Here is a 21,797-nt window from a genome sequence, read left to right as displayed (position 1 = left end):
TAAATGCTCCTGCCTTGCTTCGATTTGTAAGTCCGGAGTGCAAGTCATTTTGTTCTTTCAGTAACCTATAGGGAAGTAATTTTACTATACTAAAGGTATCCTAAAGCAAATGTCATGTGGGACATTTTCTCCACTCTGGAGATGGAAATAAATGAATAAATTCAGCCTCCGATTGCCCAAGTGTCCACTCAGTCATTGACTGGATGCATGGGCATTTTCTGGCTGAAATCCACTTTGTGTGAGCAATGACAGGCAGATAGATTCTATTACCTGTGAGAGATGCAATACACAGCGTGGTAGGGGGGCATTAAGCATGTCCCTGCCAATAGAGAAAACACTGAGTGTGACATTAGTGTAAAGATGACACACAAGCTTTGTGCACCTTCCACTGACTTGAAATGAAATTGGCTGAAAGCAGCCATATGCTCAGTGGAAAATATCTTGTACCCTATACTGCAAGACTTTCCAGTCGTAAATTTACTCTGATATAATAATGTTATTTACATTTCATACAGAATGATTTGAAGTTTTTATATCACTAATAGAATCTCACAATTTAGTGCACTAGTGCAATAATCGATTAATATCATACACTTTATATCAGGAAACTAATGGAAAATACAAACTGCAGTGCCTGACTGATATTGGTATAGCCCTCCATCATTCACTTCTGCCTTCTTCCAATTAACGATAGCTCTAATTATAATAGGCTACTAAGATATTGTCTGAAGTCCTACAGTAAGAATTTACAGTAGGTTGACATCTCTTCCTATAGTCGTGCAAACCACATACCTATCTGCAATATACACCTTTTATGGTATACCAGAATCCCCCTGAGGTTCCTGTGCTATATTTGTCCGAGCAATATCAGCAGCCACTTCTGTCCAGCTAGCAGGTGCTTGTGATAGAGGAGAAAGTGTTACTGAAACATTTCCCATGACCCCCTCATCTGATTTGCCGGTGGATTATGGGTAGCAAAGTGAGTGTGAAAAAAACGAAATAGGAATTGAATGGCAGAGTAACTTAACTTAATGGATGTGCAGTGTTCTACAGCCATAATTATTGTGGTTTGTTGCAATTAGTAATTTACTTTGTTAGAAGGATTATCTGTAAAGCCATTTGGAAACAAGAGCTCATATTAGAGGAGGTATATATTAAATTTGTGCAAAGTGCCATATCAACAGTGTACTTTTATTATTTAATTTTTTTGGCCATTATTGCTCTTGGAGTTGTGTCTACTTTTAATAAACTACACCTTTTGTATATGGTTTGTATCAGCTACAGAATGCTCTTGTGCACATTTGTCAAGTCACAAGTCTTGCAGTCAGTGTTGGACTGGGCCGGCGGGAGACCGGGAAAAAACCCAGTGGGCCCCGCCCGCCCAGATCCGATTCTTAGTGGTGCGGTGCGACCCCACTGTGTCGGGGGTCGCGGTAGAATAAAAAAATCTGCACATGTGAGTGGCGCGCGTGCACAGATTTTTTATTGTGCCGCGACCCACTGGGTTTTTTCCCGCACTACCACGATGCGGTGCGCTGGATCGGCAGCAAGGGCCGGAGGGGGGCCCTGGGGCAGTAGCCCCGGTGGGCCCCAAGCCCCCCAGTCCGACCCTGCTTGCAGTAATAATAATAATAATAATTACATCTATCCCTATAATGCAATAAAAAAAATTGCTGCAAAATTGCACAGAACTTCCAAATCCTATTTTATCATGTTAGTCTGAGAATTCCGGCTGAGAATTCATAATTATAGCAAGCAGGCAGGAGCCATTTTGTGGACACTGTTATTAAGACAAGACTTGTATCATCTCAGAATCTTGTTTGTGCACCAGAATAAGGGACCTGATGTCCATCCCCATGTCCTGGCTACACAATTAAATGGTGAAGAGAACGGGGGAATGTGGGAAATGCAGTGACATCTAGGAAGTGCTGAATGGAAAGTGAAAGTAATTTCCTGTGCCTCCCCTATGCCTAAGGCATAGAGGAGGGGCAAGCAATATTTGATTGACAGCTGAGATTTTTAAATGCATTTACAACAGCTATGAATACTTTAATTAAAAAAAAGAATTTGGATTTCATGTTTAATTTGATAAGGACTTTTATTTTACAGCTTTTTATGTCTTGGTGACAGGTCCACTTTAAAGCTTACGGTCACATGCTTTCATATGGTTTTGTTTTGTTTTGTTTGATGGCTGTTAGAACATCGCAATTACTAAAAGCAGATGAGCTCTGCGCCAGAAGCATAGACAAGCATAAATGGAGCATAAAATGAATAAATGAAATGAGCATAGTTATTAAAAAAATAAAAATGGGTGCCCATCATAATTATAAAAAAAAAAAAGATGGCAAGATATGTTACTGAATCACTTATAAATAAAACTCACAATAAAAAGAGATAAATAGGATAATACAATAAAGGTGCACCATTTGCGACCAATCAGATATTTGCTTTAAAACAGATAATGTACAACCTGTAGTAGGTTACCTGTAAATGCTCCATACTGACTGTTGCTATATGTTACAAAACCAGTTGCACATTTTGCACTTTTTATTACATTGCACCAAAACCATATATGTTATAAAACGAGTGCACTGTTCATAACATGAGAAAAGTGCATAGTGTATAGAACCTGCGGGGGTTTATGCTCTTCTAACTGCCTCCTAGTTCCCCTCAGGAACACAAGGGGGTAATTGTCTGATTTCTTCTGAATGATCTAAAATTAAACATTTCCAGCACTTCTCGACATAAAGAAAACAAGCTGTTCTTGGAGGATCTCCCAGGCCCTGGGATACTTCTAAGAACTGACCTGTGGATGTCAGCAGGCTGTCCCATACTTGGGAGACTTGAAGCTTTGCTTTCCACAAGAGGGCAAGCATACGCCATAGCTCTACGAGACGTCAGTGGAGTGAACCCTACACTCGCACACAAGGTTCATTTGATCAAGCAGGAAAAGTGCATTAAAAAAATATTTGCTTAAAGCAAAATGGCACATTGCTCAGACCACCAGTGTATGCAGTGCTGTAGGGTACTTGTGCTACCAGTATAAGTACAAACTTCTTTGCATAAACATCACAAGTAGAGATGTCGCGAACTGTTCGCCGGCGAACTTGTTCGCGCGAACATCGGGTGTTCGCGCTCGCCGGAAGTTCGCGAACGTCGCGCGACGTTCGCCATTTTGGGTTCGCCATTGTTGGCGCTTTTTTTTGCCCTCTCACCCCAGACCAGCAGGTACATGGCAGCCAATCAGGAAGCTCTCCCCTGGACCACTCCCCTTCCCTATAAAAACCGAAGCCCTGCAGCGTTTTTTCACTCTGCCTGTGTGTGCTGAAGAGATAGTGTAGGGAGAGAGCTGCTGCCTGTTAGTGATTTCAGGGACAGTTTGCTGGCTAGTAATCGTTTTGATACTGCTCTGTTATTGGAGGGACAGAAGTCTGCAGGGGTTTGAGGGACATTTAAGCTTAGGTAGCTTTGCTGGCTAGTAATCTACCTTCTACTGCAGTGCTCTGTATGTAGCTGCAGTGGGCAGCTGTCCTGCTTCTGATCTCATCTGCTGACTGCTGCAATAACAGTAGTCCTTGTAAGGACTGCTTTTATTTATTTTTTTGTTGTTTTACTACTACTACTACTACTACTATAAGAGCCCAGTGCTATTAGTCTAGCAGTGTTGGGGAGTGGGACTGGTGTGCTAATCTGCTGCTCCTAGTAGTTCAGCAGCACCAACTTTAATTTTTTTTTTTTAATATTCATTTTTTTTATTTTACTTTTTTTTATTTTACTACCGCTGTAGTAGTGTATAAGTTGACCTTTTAGGCATTATTTGCCCTGTAGGCATTATTTGCACACTGTTTTCTTCAACCCGCCATCTAGCTGTGTGACCTTGTTCACATTCTGTCTAAATATCCATAATATTACCGTCTCCAGAAAAAACACCGGAGTGACTTTTTTCAAGCAGCCATAATATATTTTACGTAATCCGTATCCACCGCTGTAGTAGTGTATACGTTGACCTTGTAGGCATTATTTGCACAGTGTTTTCTTCAACCCGCCATCTAGCTGTGTGAGCTTGTTCACATTTTGTCTAAATATTGATAATATTATCGTCTCTAGAAAAACCACTTGAGTTACTTTTTTTCAAGCAGCATTCATATATTTTACGTAATCCGTATCCACCGCTGTAGTAGTGTATACGTTGACCTTGTAGGCATTGTTTGCCCAGTTTTTTTGGCCGCAGCCACTGAAGCACAGTGGCCAGAAAAAATATGCCATATAAATGCTGAAAATAGTAATTTTTTGCCATACGTTGACTCAACGTATATGGCAAAAAATGACTATTTTCAGCATTTATATGGCATATTTTTTCTGGCAACTGTGCTTCAGTGGCTGCAACCAAAAAACTGGGCAAACAATGTCTACAAGGTCAACGTATGGCGAAAAATGACTATTTTCAGCATTTATATGGCATATTTTTTCTGGCAACTGTGCTTCAGTGGCTGCAACCAAAAAAACTGGGCAAACAATGTCTACAAGGTCAACGTATGGCGAAAAATGACTATTTTCAGCATTTATATGGCATATTTTTTATGGCAACTGTGCTTCAGTGGCTGCGTCCAAAAAAACTGGGCAAACAATGCCTACAAGGTCAACGTATGGCAGTTGTTTAAAGAGAACAGTAGATTACTAGCCAGCAAAGCTACCTAAGCTAAAATGTCCCTCAAATCCCTGCAGACTTCTGTCCCTCCAATACAGAGCAGTATCAAGCAGATTACTAGCCAGCAAACTTACTATCATCTGTCCCTGAAATCACTAACAGCTCTCCCCCTACACTATCTCTTCCAAGCACACACAGGCAGATTTTTCAGATACATTTTTGCCCTTGATCCCCCTCTGGCATGCCACTGTCCAGGTCGTTGCACCCTTTAAACAACTTTAAAATCATTTTTCTGGCCAGAAATGTCTTTTCTAGATGTTAAAGTTCGCCTTCCCATTGAAGTCTATGGGGTTCGCGAACCGTTCGCGAACCGCTCGCGTTTTTGCGCAAGTTCGCGAATATGTTCGCGAACTTTTTTTCCGACGTTCGCTACATCCCTAATCACAAGGAGACCATTTGTGTTAGCAGGTGCTTTACATTTCTTGGACATGAATGCTGATATTCTGCTGGCTGCACATATGTTGTGTCAAATTTGAGAGACTGTGTGCAAAAAGTAAAATTTTTGGTGTTAATTTAGTACATTTATGTAAAGTACCATCACAAACCTCCTTGAGCCAGTGTTCCTCTTGTGAAAGGTTCAGCTAAAGAAACCGATAATTGTACAGGTGTTGTGTGGAAACCTGCTATTCAGAAAGCTCCAAATTAGGCCATCTCCCAAAATCTCTATTTTATCCAAATGATGCAAATGTTTTAAAATTATTTCCGTTTTCTCTGTAATAATAAAACAGTACCTTGTACTTGATCCCATCTAAGATAGAATTAATCCTTATTGGACGTATAACCAGCCTATTGGGTTTATTTAAGGTATGAGGATCCAAATGACAGAAAGATTTGTTATCCAGAAAAACCCCAGGTCCCAAGCATTCTACCCCATTTACTATTGGTCGAATATCGAAGGTTAATTAACCCTTGATATTCGACCGTCGAAGTAAAATCCTTCGACTTCGAATATCGAAGTCGAAGGATTTACTGCATTTCCTTCGTTCGATCGTAGGAAAAATCATTAGATCGAACTATTAAATCATGCGAACCGAACGATTCGAAGGATTTTAATCCATCGATCGAACGATTTTCCTTCGATCAAAAAAAGCTAGGAAAGCCTATGGGGGCCTTCCCCATAGGCTAACATTGGTGCTCGGTAGGTTTTAGGTGGCGAAATAGGTGGACAAAGTTTTTCTTAAAGAGACAGTACTTCGACTATCGAATGGTCGAATAGTCAAACGATTTTTAGTTCGAATTGAAGTCGTGGTCGAAGTAGCCAATTCGATGGTCGAAGTAGCCAAAAAAATCGTTCTCCCAAAATGGGAGCATGCTTTGAAATAGAGCCTTATCTCCAGAAACCTTCTAAAAACTCTTTTCAGGAATGGGGAGACAGCTGGACAACCTGCTGCATATTATTTTTGGGCTCTGCAATAGGCCCACAATGAGAAGAGTTCTATACATAGCTATTTACAACAGGGTTCTATAAAACAGCAGACGCATCATCTATGCCCTTGCATATGAAGTCACTGCTCCTGGGAGCTGTATGACTCTAAAAAAAGGGCTCTGATATATAAGGAAACCACAAAGATGAAAGGATATATGGAATAAAATTCCTTTGTTTCAAAGCACCAAAAATAAATTCAAGAAAGCAACGGCAGGTTTCCAAATTAGGTTTGGCACGTTAAGTTTGTGCTTTGTGTGCAGTAAAATTCTAGATATTATTCCCCATATGTAATAAAAGGGACAAAGTTTGCCATGGGGCACTAACCCATTGCAACCATTAATAATAGTGTAACTATAGCTGGCAGGACTGGGTGCAGGATGTGCAGCTGAACCCCATGTCCCCCGTTCAAGACTTAATCATTGCCCCGGATTTGGATGCCCAGGTGCAATCGTAACCCCGGTAGCTCCACCACTGATTAAGAAGTTTGCTTTTAAATTCTGCTGAGTATAGGGTTGCTATCTTGCTGCCAGTTTTACAGATTTGCCAGAAAAAATAATGCTTTATGCAGATAATATTAATAAGTAAGAAAGCTGAAAACAAAGGAAGGTTGGATTTTTTTCCAGAAAAGTTGACAGCCCTCAAGACATCAACTAACCCCATGTGACTAGGGTGATAATGTTTCACTCCAGGCATTTTTGAGACTTTATTTTGTGCTGCCATTTAGTGTGAAGAAAAGTTATGTTTTAAAAAAGAACATATGCATTTATATAGATTCATACCTGGAGACGTCTCTTCCCCCCTCCTAAACTGTACCTCTGTCCCCACCTAATACTGCCTTACCCATTCAGAAAATGGGCAACCTGGTTTCGGTGGATGCCATCTTGCCCTGCTTAATTTTCTCTTCCAAGTAAACTCCAAGGAGGAACATGTACAGTTGATCAAGTGGTGAGAGATGGTCCCAACCAACCCCACAGTGCTATTCTCCTTTTCTTAGAACAGATAAGGCAAATGTAAAGATACAAAAAATGGGATAGCCACTTAAGGAACAACAATTCTGGTTCCTATATGGATTTTTTCTTCCTTTGCCAGTGGCGTAACTACCGGGAGAGCAGGGGGTGCGATTGGGCCAGGGCCCACACCCCCTCAGGGCCCCCCCGGCAGCTCACGCGCCACGATTCCCGGGCGGTTCTGGGTGTACGGAGGGGGGCGGGGACCCGGCAGCGCGTCCCGCGCCAGGGCCTGCCCCCCTCTAGTTACGTCACTGCCCTTTGCTTAGGGTCTGGGGCTGGTGCACCTGGACCACACTTCATATTTGGTGAGTTTTCATCACAATGTTTTGACATACAGTTTTGATAAGGCAGCTGTAACATATGCATAGATAGGTTTCTTTTAAAAATCTGCATCTATTTGCTAAAGGTTATGGGCAGACTGCTCTGAAACAAACACTGAAAGGCTGATTTAAGAACATAAGTACTAAACATCACAGTTCCCAATAGCAACCAGTCAGGTCTTTGAATAACTGATTGGTTGATATTGGCAACTGAGTTTTTTGCAATTCAGCACTTATATTTGCGACTCTGAAGTAGGACATTTGGACAGGTCAGGACAGCAACAAAGAAGTACTTCTTCAAAGAAGCACAAGTATTTAGTTTGATTTCTGGACCTGGTTTTCTGAATAAATTACAGCACAGGGTTTTCCTGATAAGAGACATTTCTGTAATATTGATATACTGATCTTCATACATTAAAGGGGAAGGAAAGGCTAAAATGAAGTAAGCATTATCAGAAAGGTCTATATAAATACACAAGTAAACCCTCAAAGTAATGCTGCTCTGAGTCCTCTGTCAATAGAAACATCACATTTCTTTCCTTCTATTGTGTACACATGGGCTTCTGTATCAGTCTTCCATCTATCAGCTTAAACCTCCAGGGCACAGGCTTGAGCATGCTCAGTTTGCTCCTCTTTCCCTCCCTGTAGTACTCTGAGCCCAGAACTATGAGCGAGCAGGGAGAGACTCAGGCAGGAACTGATGTCACACCAAGCTAATATGGCAGTTGCTATCCTAAACAAACGGCGAGAGATTCTAGAGCTGTTTACTCAGGCATGGTAAAGTATTCTACAGAATAAATAGAGTTTTCTAGCTTACATTATATCTTAGTTAGGATCAAGAACAAGGTACTGTTTTATTAATACAGGTATGGGAATTATTATCTAGAATGCTTGGACCTGCGGTATTCCGGATAACGGTTATTTCCATAATTTGGATCTTCATACATTAAGTCTGCTAGAAAATCATGTAAACATTAAATAAACCCAATAAACTGGTTTTGCTTCCAATAAGAATTAATTATATCTTTGTTTGGTTCAAGTACAACGTACTGTTTTATTATTACAGAGAAAAAGGAAATACATTTTAAAAATTTGGATGATTTGATTATAATGGAGTTTATAGGAGATGGCATTTCTGTATTTTGGATCTTTCTGGATAATGGGTTTTTGGATAACTGATCTCATACCTGTACAGAGAAAAGGGAATATTTAAAAATTTGGGTGATGGCCCATAATTCAAGACTTTCTGGATAACAGGTTGTCAGATAATATCTGTACTTTACTTTTGTGTAAAGGCCATTATTTAGTACAATGGGCACATTTATACAACAGGCACAGTAATCCATTCCAACCAATCAGCAGAAATTGTGCCCATGTATTTTCCACTATAATTCCAAGCTCTGCTTAGAGAATTTGAACTTGACTGACATTCATGCTTAATTTCCCTCTGTATTAAAGTTTCCACAGAGCCACCTGATATCGCTGACGGATGCGAATGAACAGAGATTATTGAGCTGGTTGTCTGGGCTATTTAATCCACAAACAACTCAATAGGATATACCCTGAAAGCCTACTAACCTTAAAACACTGGCATGGAACATAAGATGGGAATGAATCGAACCAATCTGAACATGTTGTAGTTGCATTCATTTCAACCTTGCAATATATTACTGTAAAATCTATTAAAAATATTCAGATAATATTTATTTGTTTATTGTTTGATGTCACTTGGCAAATAACACACTGATATGGCACCACAATTGGCTGTTATCAGTATTGTTTGACCTCTCCCAATGCACCACAATCAGTAGTTTAGCCTTGGAGTGATAATTTCACACGCTGGCCTAAAATAGGCACACAGTGTCACAGAGCCCTGATCTCTACGCTTTAGTGATGGGGTCCAGGAATGTATTACAACCAACTGCGTAAAAAACATTAGCAGTTCCGGACAAATTAAAGGCTGCATGTTGGATGCTGATTTTCACATAATGATGTTGTGTTCTCAGGTGCATGCATGTGCTAGAATGATAAAATCCACATAACGAAGTTACTGGCTTGATGGCAAACTAATCACTCATATTACATGCCCCAAGATCACTTCTCATATAGATGAACAGAAGGAACCAGAGGCTGTCTGACTCCCACTACCTCACAATGAATGTCGGTAATGGCAAAAGGAATCCATTTTGGAAGTTTTGCTGCTGCAATTCCATTAAAGGGGACCCGTCACCCAAAACAATTATTCAAAATCCTATTTTATCACATTAGTCAAGCAAAATGAACTTAAATTACACTGTATAAATTATTTGAATCTTGTTTCCTTCAGTCTGGGAATTCAAAATAATAACAAGCAGGCAGCAGCCATTTTTTAAGGAAAGCCTTGTATCATCTCAGAATCATGTTTGTGCACCAGAATGGGGGACCCGATGTCCATTACCATGCCCTGGCTACACAATTAAATGGTTAAGAGAACTGGGGGAATGTGGGGAGAGCAGTGACATCTAGGAAGTGCTGAATGGAAAGTGAAAGTAATTGCCTGCCCCGCCTCTATGCCTAAGGCATAGAGGAGGGGCAGACAATATTTGATTGACTGCTGAGATTTTTAAATAAGGTTACAACAGCTATGAATGCTTTAATAAAAAATAGAAATTGGATTTCAAGTTTAATTTGAAAAGGACTTTTATTATACAGATTTTTGTGTCTGGGTGACAGGTCCACTTTAAGGAAAATACTCAGGTGGCAAAACCACTGCCTTAAGAAGCAGAAGCCTCTCCAGCATCAGTTAAATCTGCATAAAAATGGAGATGGTTAAAGTAGCAAACTCATAGGATTATTTATATTATTATTTAGCTGTGTGTTGTGTAGTACAAATGAATATGTAGGTGTAGTATGGTCATATTGATATCTCCAAATCCATGTAACTCCATGGTTGCACATGTCAAACACTCCATAGCCTGGTGTATCCAGACTTGGATTTGTGGCGAGGCTATCTAGGCCCAGGCCACATCATTTTAGGGGCTGCTCAACCACACCAACATTGGTTCAGAAACAATGGGATGAGCAGGAGATACGATGGTGCTCTCAGGGGCGCTCCGCCAATGAGGCGACTTGAGACCCACTAGGTACCAGGGGCGGAATTTCCAGTTTGCAAACCAGAAATTCGGCTCTTCTAGCGCAGAGAGCGCAGTTAGGCTCTCTGCGCTAGTGCACTGGCCCTCTCTGCTGCCCAGGCGCAAAAAGGTAAGCGCACGGGGGAGGGGGCGGCAGCAACTGCTGCTGCCTCGGGCGGCAGAGGGGCCAGGATCGCCCCTGGGTGCTCTGGTCCCGATGGTGAAAATTTGAGTGAATACATTAAAAGGGAGGGGACGAGGCCGACAAACGACAGCATCCCTATGTAAATCCGACTTTGGGTGTATCTTAAATTAAAGGCAAAGGATGCGTAAACTGCTTTCTTTAACATCTCTTATGTAGATAGCCCTAACATATGCTGCAGGGCTTTACAAAGATTATATATAATTCACTGTCCCAGTGGAGCTTGCAGTCCAAGGTCCCCGATCACATACAGAATTACAGACAACTAGATAAGAAGCCAGTTAACCGTACTGTATATTTTTGGAGGGTGGGAGGAAAATACCTGGATAAAACCAACAGATGTATAGGAACATAAAACTGTTTGCCAATGTTGGAATGAAAGGACACCAGCTATAACCACTGTTCCACCTGCTTTTAAGAAACATGATCCTAAATATAATAACAGAGGGTAATGTCATAAAAGGTAACACTTACAAATCTGCTGTTTGACAACACACATCTTATTGGTTGTGATGTATTACTCAACATGGGCAGACTTTAGATCTTTCATCATATTACCCCCTTAAGATGTTGGACTAAATGGGTTGTTTCCTAATTTATTTATTAGTTAAAGAGTTTTGGTAAAATGGACTCCTTTTCCATTTAAAGGTACGGAAGCGCAGCAAGGCATGTCGGGGAGGACTAAGAGAATACGATGAGCTGATCTCCATCAATGGGAAGGCCTGCAGTGGGTTAACGCATGCTCAAGCCATGCTCATGATAGATTCAATAGGTGCCAGTCTTCACATTCGTCTCCGAAGGTATGTACCATTCATGATATGAAACATTCCTTTTTGGAAGACATAACCTTGTCCCACTAACACATAAATGCAACTCATATTAATTAGTCTCTCTCCAAAGTACATCACACACATAAGGGATTGTTAACAATGTGAAAGGAATGGAGCAAAGTGCAAAAAATAGACACAATCCACCATTTTGGAGCAGAGACACCTGTGGCTAGCCCCATGAATACAGCACTGCCTGCGTTCAACAGCATTGTATTCATGAGTGGCGGGCAAGGGGATGCACATAGTAATCCCGTCTCCTATTCCCTACTAGGGTTGCCCCCCGGCCGTTATTTTACCGGCCTAGCCGGTAAAACACCTGCCAGGGTCAGGATTACAGTATTACAAATTTACTGGAAATGTAGCTGCTGGTAATTTGTAATACCATTTACAAAATCCCTTGCCCGCCGATGAAAACTTTGTTGGCTTTGTGCGGTGGCCCTGCCCCTTTTGTGACGCTACCCCTCATCGGCTCCGCCCTTTTTACGTCACGTCCCGCCCCTTTATTTTCTGCCCCCACCACTGGCCGGTAATTTTTTTTTTTAAATGTGGCAACCCTATTCCCTACCCATACCTCAACTTGTGTGTCAGTCAGATGTTTGTGTTTTCGTTTTTTTAAAAATGTAACCACTGTGTCTTAGCACTGAGACAATGGGGCTCATTTATTAAAGCAGCGCAGCGCATAAGTGGACGCAAAAGGTTGTCTGCGCCATCACAAGCGTGATCGCTAATATATTTGCGTGATATTGCGCATAACACAGAGCTTTTGCGATGGTTTTGTTTATGCGCATTGCGCAAAAGATTGGGCATTTATGTCGCAAACGATGCCGTGGTTGTTAGGGGCGTGGCTGTGGGCGTGGCTACAATGCGCTTGCACTGCGGCCGTCGCAGATTTGCGTCTGTATATGTGCAAAACTGCACCCGGGCAACAGCACCACAATTTTTACGCCTGCCTCTTCGTGGCGTAATAGTAACGCTCTTCAAAATGCGCATTCCTGCCCAGCTGCGCTAGTATATTCAAGATGAACAACCCTTGTAAAGTGCATATTAACCACGCCTTCCACCCAACATGTTTATATTGACCAAGGTTCCTTTAAGGGTATCAGGTAGGCTAAACACCTTTGCAACCAAACAAATATTAGCACAGAAACAAATGCAGATGCGTCTAAGTGAACGCAATATGCGCAATATGTGACGCAACTAATTAAAGCAGCGCATTCATACATGAGCACAACTAATCCTTACCTTTGCGGTATCTTCCAGTGCGCACAATTTATTATAAGCACTGCGACAGCTGATACGCAGTTTCACACGTCGCACCTGTCTTGTGTCTACATTAGCGCACAAATCGCACTGTTAAGGTATCGTGCGCTACATTATTAAATACTCGCATGCGCTGGGCAAATGTCTGGCCACTGCGCTCTTTTTAGCGCTGCGCTGCGTTAATAAATGAGCCCCAATGAGTATAAGATCATTTGCTTTGGGGATACTCTGTCTGTACTGGGTCTTTGATCATAGGGGCAGATTTATGAAAGTGTGAAATGTTTACTTTTATTCATTCCTATTTTAGAAGCATATTTATAAATGCTTGAAAGTAAAAAAAAAATATGCTTCTAAATATCCCATAGAAATGAATAGAAAGTGGCAGAGTTTTTGTAAATTGAACTCTAATTTCACACTTATATTATATAATTTGATTATTTTGATGCTAGTAACCCAGCTAGTCTCCCAGCATTTCTTTACTGCTACTAATTTTCCTTCCCACAGTCTCTTGACCTTCTGTCTCTTCAACAAATAACAAGGTATCATGATGCTCTGCAGATGTTTATAACCTAGTGCCCCCGTGGCTTCCTCTGGCTACACTGGTTACTTCCTGTTGTGTGTGACTAGTGTTGCCACCTGGCCGGTAAAACACCTGCCAAGGCCGGCCGGGTCTGGTATTATAAATAGGCTGGTTGCAGGTAATTTGTAATACCCCTGAAAAAAGCCCTTGGCCCACCCCCCCAAAATTTGCTCAGAACTTACCTTTTTTTTCAGTCTTCTGGACATCGCATGATGTTGCTTCGCCCCCGTTTTCAACATGGTGCGTGTTTCTGCCCACTTTTGCATCACAGCCCGCCCCTTTTGTGCCCATTCCCCCCCACCACCAGCCGGTAATCTTTTTCAGAAAAGGTACCAACCCTATGTGTGACTGATATAGGGTTAGGAACCTCCCTAAGCCTCACTGGGAAAGTGACTATAAAACTAGGATTGCCACCTGTCCGAGTTTGACCCAGACAGCTCGGTATTTTGAAGGGCTGCCCCGGTCAAAATTTCCTGCCAGTTTTTCCAAATAAGGTAAACAGGGCAGGATTCCCATGATTGACATGTCGATCGGCCAATTGCTGATCACCGTGTCATAGCCCTGCCCCATGATGTCATAACCACCCCCTCTACCTCACAGCCCTGCCCTCTGATGTCACGGTCCCACCCCCCCTGTCCGGTCTCCGCCATATGGAAAGGTGGCAACCCGATATAAGACTAAAGGATAATACAGATATGGGATCTATTATCCAGAAACCTGTTTATCCAGAAAGCTCACAATTATGGAAAGACTCCATTTTATTCAAATATTTCACATTTTATAAATTATTTCCTTTTTATCTGTAAAAATAAAACAGTTCTTCATACAGAGACAAATACAAGAGTCCTCTGCACTCAACCCAGTAACAATATATTTAAGATATTGAGACATTTTGTGTATACAGCTACTAAAAAATGCCTTACCCTTTAAACAAAACAGGGATTGTTTGTCCATATATTGCAATATATTTAAGCTGGCCAACTACGTCAAAGTCATCCCATATCTGGCCAGTCCTATGCTCAATTTTATCTGATTCATTAAAGGGATACTGTCATGGGAAAAAATATTTTTTTCAAAATGAATCAGTTAATAGTGCTGCTCCAGCAGAATTCTGCACTGAAATCCATTTCTCAAAAGAGCAAACAGATTTTTTTATATTCAATTTTGAAATCTGACATGGGGCTAGACATATTGTCAATTTCCCAGCTGCCTCAAGTCATGTGACTTGTGCTCTGATAAACTTCAATCACTCTTTACTGCTGTACTGCAAGCTGGAGTGACATCACCCCCTCCCTTTTCCCCCCCAGCAGCCAAACAACAGAACAATGGGAAGGTAACCAGATAACAGCTCCCTAACACAAGATAACAGCTGCCTGGTACATCTAAGAACAACAATCAATAGTAAAATCCATGTCCCACTGAGACACATTCAGTTACATTGAGAAGGAAAAACAGCAGTCTGCCAGAAAGCATTTCTCTCCTAAAGTGCAGGCACAAGTCACCTGACCAGGGACAGCTGGGAAATTGACAAAATGTCTAGCCCCATGTCAGATTTCAAAATTGAATATAAAAAAATCTGTTTGCTCTTTTGAGAAATGGATTTCAGTGCAGAATTCTGCTGGAGTAGCTATATTAACTGATGCGTTTTGAAAAAAACATGGTTTCCCATGACAGTATCCCTTTAAGAATTCTATTGCTTCATTATACATTTTACAAAGGGACTACGTTTTACCTGCAACTTACTTGCTTCTTTCAAAGTAAAACTCCCAAACTTGGCTGCCCTTTTATTAGACACCAGTGGGATCACCTGATTATAGCTGGGAAGGGTGGGAGCTACAACATGGAGCTGGTCACTGCTCCTGTATAACTATAACAATACTTTATATGATTTTTAGCAAACTTAAGGTATGAAGATCCAAATTATGGAAAGACCTATTATCCGGAAAACCCGGGTCCCGTGCATTCCGAACCTCAGTACCTCTACAATGTAATAGAAATGGCTAGAACTGAGGTAGGCAATATTTCAGTCTACCAGCAGAGGGCTCTTTCTACATCATAATTCCCTGTAGAATGTTCCAGGCCAGGCAAATAATGTTTATAGAGGCTGCAAAAGTTGAGTAGAAAGAGATATCGCTTGATTCCAACTACAATGTTTGTTAAACTGATTCCCCTGCACATGCACAGTTGAAGGAAAACAGGATTGGGAGGCAAGGAATTGGAAGAGAGCTGGTAAAGAAAGAAAAGGGGAGAGGTAAAAAGAAAAAGAGAACATTTGTAGAAATAATCACAACAACATAAGTAAAGGATATAGGGAATAGGATCCGTTATCCGGAAACCCATTATCCTGAAAGCTCCAAATTATGGAAATACCGTCTCCCGTAGACTCCATTTTATCCTATATTTTTTCCATAAATCTTGTTTGGAGTGGTTTGAGCTTATTTAAATCAATCCAGTGTTTGATGATGTGTTGAGGGCAGCGCCAATGTGATTTTTTTTAATAATAGCTAATTGATAAGCTCTCCCTAATAATTACAAAGGATGGTTAAGGATTTTGTATAGGTTTATAAGAAATCTAAAATAGCAAAAATTTACTTAATTATTCTAAAGTGCTGGGTGCCGTTTTTTTCATTGTGTAGACCTGCGTTAATTCAAAACACTGAAGTGCCATTAAATTGTAATTACAAGAAAGTCAGATTCACAACAGATTTGTATGCTTTGTTTTTTACAGCGGCATAACTAACGGGGGTGCAGGGATCAGAAATAATCACAACGACATAAGTAACGCTGTACAATAAAGCAAATCGCAGACGACAGGGGATTTCTCCATTGTGTGTGTCTGTTGAAAGGGGCCTGCTGGGGGTCCAGGTGCACATTCTGAACCTGGGCCAGGCCATCATTAGTTTTGCCAATGGTTAAATAGTTGTTCCTCATACCATAATAGTAAATATTATTATAATTTAATAAATTATAAAAACTAAAATGTTAAAAAAAATGTTTTAACAATCAGACAAAGCATTCTTGATTTTTTAATTCTATAGTGAGTTTTTCCCATGATTAGCTGCAAAAGTTCAACAGATGGGTTTCTGCACAAATGGCCATATTCCAATATTGGTAAACAAATAGAATTCCTTTACAAGGTCTAAAAAGCTCCCTTTTCTGATATCTGAATATCTTAAGTTAGCATGGAAATCTTCATGCATCTGAATATTTGACTTTCTTTACAGAATATTAGCATGGGAATGATCAAATCATTCATATTTTATTATTGTTCAGCCTCAGCCTTACACTGAGGCTGGTACAACACTGGTACAGGTATGGGATCCATTATCCGGAAACCCATTATCCAGAATGACGGAAAGGCTGTCTCCCATAGACTCCATTACAATAAAATAATCCAAATTTTTAAAGATTATTTCTTTTTCTCTGTAATAATAAAATAGTACATTGTAATTGATCCAAACCAAGATTTAATTAATCATTATTGGAAGCAAAACCAGCCTATTGGTTTTACATAATTTCCTAGTAGACTTGGGGTATGAAGATCCAAATTATGGAAAGATCGGTTATCAGGAAAACCCCAGGTCTCGAGCATTCTGGATAACAGTTCCCTTAACTGTATAACCCAATGAATCAGTAAACCTTTCAGCAACTGACATCATAGTGGCTGGGCATTTCATTGAGTGAGTCATATTCTTCACAAACATCATGTGTCAGACTGGTAAATGTGAGAATTAACTAACCAACACATATCCCAATAGCCTAACAATTATCTTTGGCTCAGTCAAATGATTCATGATTCATTTCATTTATACAACCTGAGCCAATTTCTTGCAAATGAGCCAAAGTACACTGTGTGAACAAGATGGGCAGATTGCTGCTATATTAATTTACTACTAGCTTTCTTGTTTAATGCAAATGGCAGTATAAGCAGTATAAGAAATAATGACACATGCCTCATGCCTCATGTCTATACAGGTATGGGACCTGTTATCCAGAATGCTCAGGACCTGGGGGGTCCAGATAATTATCTTTCTGTAATTTGGATCTTCATACATTAAGGGGGTTATTTATCAATGTCCGAATTTATCTCAATATTTTCTGCTACAAACCCCCTAAGTCTACTAGAAAATCATGTAAAGATTAAACAAACCCAGTAGGCTGGTTTCGTTTACAATAAGGACTAATTTTATCTTAGTTTGGATTAAGTACAAGGTACAGGTATGGGACCTGTTATCCAGAAAGCTCGGGACCTGGGGTTTTCCGGATAACGGATCTTTCCGTAATTTGTTTCTTCATGCCTTAAGTCTACTAGAAATTAATTTAAACATTAAATAAACCCAGTAGGCTGGTTTTGCTTCCAATGAGAATTCATTATACAGGTATAAGATCCCTTATCCGGAAACCCGATATCCAGAAAGCTCCAAATTATGGAATGGACGTCTCCCATAGACTCCATTTTATCCAAATAATACAAATTTTTTAAAATGATTTCCTTTTTCACTGTAATAATAAAACAGTAGCTTGTACTTGATCCAAACTAAGATATAATTAATCCTTATTGGAAGCAAAACCAGCCAATTGGGTTTATTTAATGTTTAAATTAATTTCTAGCAGACTTAAGGCATGAAGACCCAAATTACAGAAAGATCCATTATCTGGAAAACCCCAGGTCCCAAGCATTCTGGATAACAGGTCCCATACCTGTATCTTAGTTGGGATCAAGTACAAGCTACTGTTTTATTATTACACAGAAAAGGGAAATAATTTGTAAAAATTTGGACTATTTGGATAAAATGGAGTCTATGGGAAACAGCCATTCCGTAATTCGGAGCTTTCTGAATATCGGGTTTCCGAATAAGGGATCCTATACCTGTACTGTTTTATCATTACAGAGAAAAAGGAAATACATTTTAAAGATTTGGATAATTTGGATAAAATGGAGTTTATGGGAGCTTTCTGGATAACAAGTTTCCGGATTACAGATCCCATATATGTACACTTATCAGTTTCTTTAGCTGAGCCTATCACAAGAGGAGCCCAAACCCTACTATATATTATTACGTATGATTTTGCTATTGTACAGCACTGACTCAGCAAGGTTTTTTTCCCGATTTCAGAATGGAGAGAGGGGTTCTTGCAATGATCAGTGTCAATCCTTTAGCAGCATTTTGCTTTTGGGGATCCTAGTGACAAACCCCTCTAGAACATACACAGATTGTGTTCTTGCACCAGTCTGTAAGCAATCCCCTTTGTAATCACCCTGGAGGATTAATCTGAACAACCTCACACCGGAGAAGGGCTGAAATACAACCTCTTGTCACCCTTTTCTCTAGTATACAGCTGTTTACCCAACATGCAGAATACATAATAGTTTATAATAGCATCAAAGTCAACAGCCTTATGTTTCTTAAAATAGCATTCCCCTCACCCTTCATACTTAATCTCAGCACGAAGGACTATCTTCCACCTGTTGAGGAGAAATAGCATCTCTCTCAGCAACAAACTATTAATTTTCATGCAGCATTAAATGATCCCCACTGTAATGTGCTTGCAGCTCAATTCTTCCATGATCTCCATAGTTGCTCTTAACTCATACTTGCATCCAATACCCATTCAGGGCATAGCTCAAACATAGAAATATGAGTAGAACAAGGCAACCTTCTAAATGATATTATCATTACAGTGTCTCCTCGGATTTCTGCACATTTATAAATCCAGTGTAGTTTTCAGAACTTTAAGCACATTATTAAATATTGTTGTCTTGGGTTATATATGACTGTTGGAAATGCTAGATCTTTCTTTGAAGGAAAACTAAATTCTCAGTTGTGAGTGTATTCATTTACAGGGTTTCATATTCTCTCTTCCAATTTCATTCAGAGGTTTTAGTCTTTGTATTCATTACATGAGTCGGTGAGGTATTGGATCCAATATTCCGAAACCCGTTGGGAAGGCCATCGCCCATAGACTCTGGATTTTATCAAAATAATCCAAATGTAATAACTCATTCTGGGGGACTAGCGAGCCGGCGGGGATCCCTCTGCGATGTAACTGCCGGTTTCCTAGGGCTCGCGCGGCACACACATCTGGGTTTTCCGTGCCGTGTGTGACACGATTGTTTGCGGGTAATTCTAATATTTAATGGGTCTTTTCACCTAAACTCATTGCCCATTGTTAGGTCTAACTTGTTAGTATCCTGGGTGTGATTCTCGTCATGTTTGATTCCCGTTTTGACCCTTGCTTGCCTGACTACTCTGAACTATCCTTTGAACACTGCCTGTACCGACCACTGTCTGTCTGACCCTGCTTGAACTCTGCCTGTACGGCCTCCCTGACTACGCTTTTCCCTGTTCCCTAACTGCTGCCTTCTGTCCAAAACCTTAGTAACGATCGTGCCCCTTAAGGTATGAAGATCCTAGTTACACAAATATCTGTTATCCAGAAAACCCCATGTCCATTCTGGATAATAGGTCACATACCTGTACAAACAGTCAAAATTGCAATGGATCTCTCCTGGTCAATAACAGTAGTCCATGCAGCACCCCCCCCCCCTCAACACCTTCTTCTTAAGAAAACAAACACTCATCTCACTGTCCTCAAAAGCCCTGAACTGCATACTGAAAGGGGGTGGTAATGTAGTTGATGTTATGCACTTTCATTTAACAACAGGATTTAGGATTCTCCTGCAAATCTTTTTGTCATGACTGTATAGTGCGGTTATTGCAATGATACCAAAGTTTTCATATTAAATTACACAGATTTTGTGCTGAATCTGAGCCTCTGGTTCACACTGATTTCAACACAAATTTTAGGTCATGGTTTTATGCAATATTGTGTATTTTATGTGATTCTTAATCTGCTCCTTCCCCTGATTGGCAGGTTATTGGAGGAAATGTGGACATATATGTTGAGCATTGACCATTTAATGTGTTTACAAAAAATGCTAGTATAAAATAAAGTCAGAAGACGCAGGCACATTGGCCACAAAGACAAATGACTAATCATAAAAAGGACAAATTGAATCTTTGGCTGGATGAAAGGGAGACTGAATCAAGTAAAGGATAGGAGAACAAACAGACAGTGAGAGAGTGTGTAAATCTCTATAATCAGTTCTGTGGGAGGAAACATTTGCCACTTTACAGTTTAGCCACACTAGTCCTTTCAGTACAGTCACTTCTTGCATGGAGTTTGTCTTGTGGGGGGAATTATCACCTTCAGCCTCTCATGTAGGAAGAGTAGAGGGCCGCCATCAGTGGGGGGGGGGACAGGGGGACAAGTGGCCCGGGCCCAGGCATGAAGTAGGGCCCGGCAGTGCTGCAGTTTTGAAAAGAGCCGGGCCCCCCTTGAGAGCACCAAAGCCGTGTGGCCATCCCAAACAGGAATGCGGAAGTGCAGAGAACAGCCGAAGTCCCGAAGCGGAGAAAGGCCCGAAGTCACGAAAACAGACTAAAATGAAATACTAAAGCGGCGAAAAGACCCGAAGTCACGAAAACAGCTGAAATTGAAGTCCTGAAGCTGCGAAAAGACCCAAAGTCACAAAAGGAGGCGAAGTTGAAGTCCTGAAGCCACAAGTTCAATTCTACTGAACACCAATGTGGTATTTATTTATTTTTTTTAATCCCCTGCCACCAATGTTTTTTAAAAAAAATATTTTTTGGGGCACCATTTTTTTTTAACTTATAAAGGGGGCCCTGGCACCAATGTTTTTTTAAAAAAAAATTTTGGGGCCCCAATTTTTTTTTAACTTGTAAGGTTGTCCTGGCACTGGTTTTTTTTTTTAAACTTATAAGGGGGCCCTGACCATCAATATCTTTTTATAACTTGTGTATGGGGTGGTTACTTTTTTAGCGCTGATGTCTATGTGGTCTTTGGGCGGGATGGAGTGGGTGGGATCTGGGGTGGGGCTTGGGCGCTAGTATGTTATACGGGGCCCCATGATTTCTAATGGCGGCCCTGGATGGGTATACATACAAATGATGGATTGGGTGACATCCTTCCTACCTGAAATCCAAGTTATCTTTAAACTGAGCTGATTTAGCTACTTCCTGCATTTCATTCAAGACTATATGGCTTATTTACTCATTTTGCCATGTATATAAGGACAAGCGATATTTACTTAAAATCATAGATACCAGTGGTGTAAGTGCCATACAGTTCCTCTTCTCCCTCACATCTTCTGCTTCAGCTGGTCATCATGGATAGGGTTGCCACCTTCTGCCGAGAAGCGGACTAGGCAGGGGGCAGGCTTGGTAACATCAGGGGATGGGGCAGGAGATGTGCCCATGATGTCAGTGGCAGGCAGGGTTATGACATAGCGATCTATGTATGTCAAATGCACCTGCCATGGAAGGGCA

General features: G+C 40.7%; 1 protein-coding gene across 2 annotated transcripts in view; it reads left to right on the top strand.

Moving 5' to 3' along the window:
* synpo2l.L (synaptopodin 2-like L homeolog) overlaps window positions 1–21,797 on the top strand; it is a 66,503-nt gene that overhangs the window by 9,713 nt on the left and 34,993 nt on the right. The window contains exon 2 of one of the 2 annotated variants that reach the window (XM_018225419.2): window positions 11,425–11,576. In XM_018225419.2, the coding sequence (XP_018080908.1) occupies window positions 11,425–11,576 (152 nt within the window). Of the gene's footprint in view, window positions 1–11,424; window positions 11,577–21,022; window positions 21,041–21,797 lie in introns of those variants that run through there. The other variant, XM_041568847.1, reaches the window with a different exon arrangement.

This window comes from Xenopus laevis, chromosome 7L (assembly GCF_017654675.1).
Source record: "Xenopus laevis strain J_2021 chromosome 7L, Xenopus_laevis_v10.1, whole genome shotgun sequence".
Taxonomy (NCBI): Eukaryota; Metazoa; Chordata; class Amphibia; order Anura; family Pipidae; genus Xenopus; species Xenopus laevis.
Note: the sequence above shows the minus strand (reverse complement) of the source record. Positions and strands in the feature narration are given on the sequence as shown.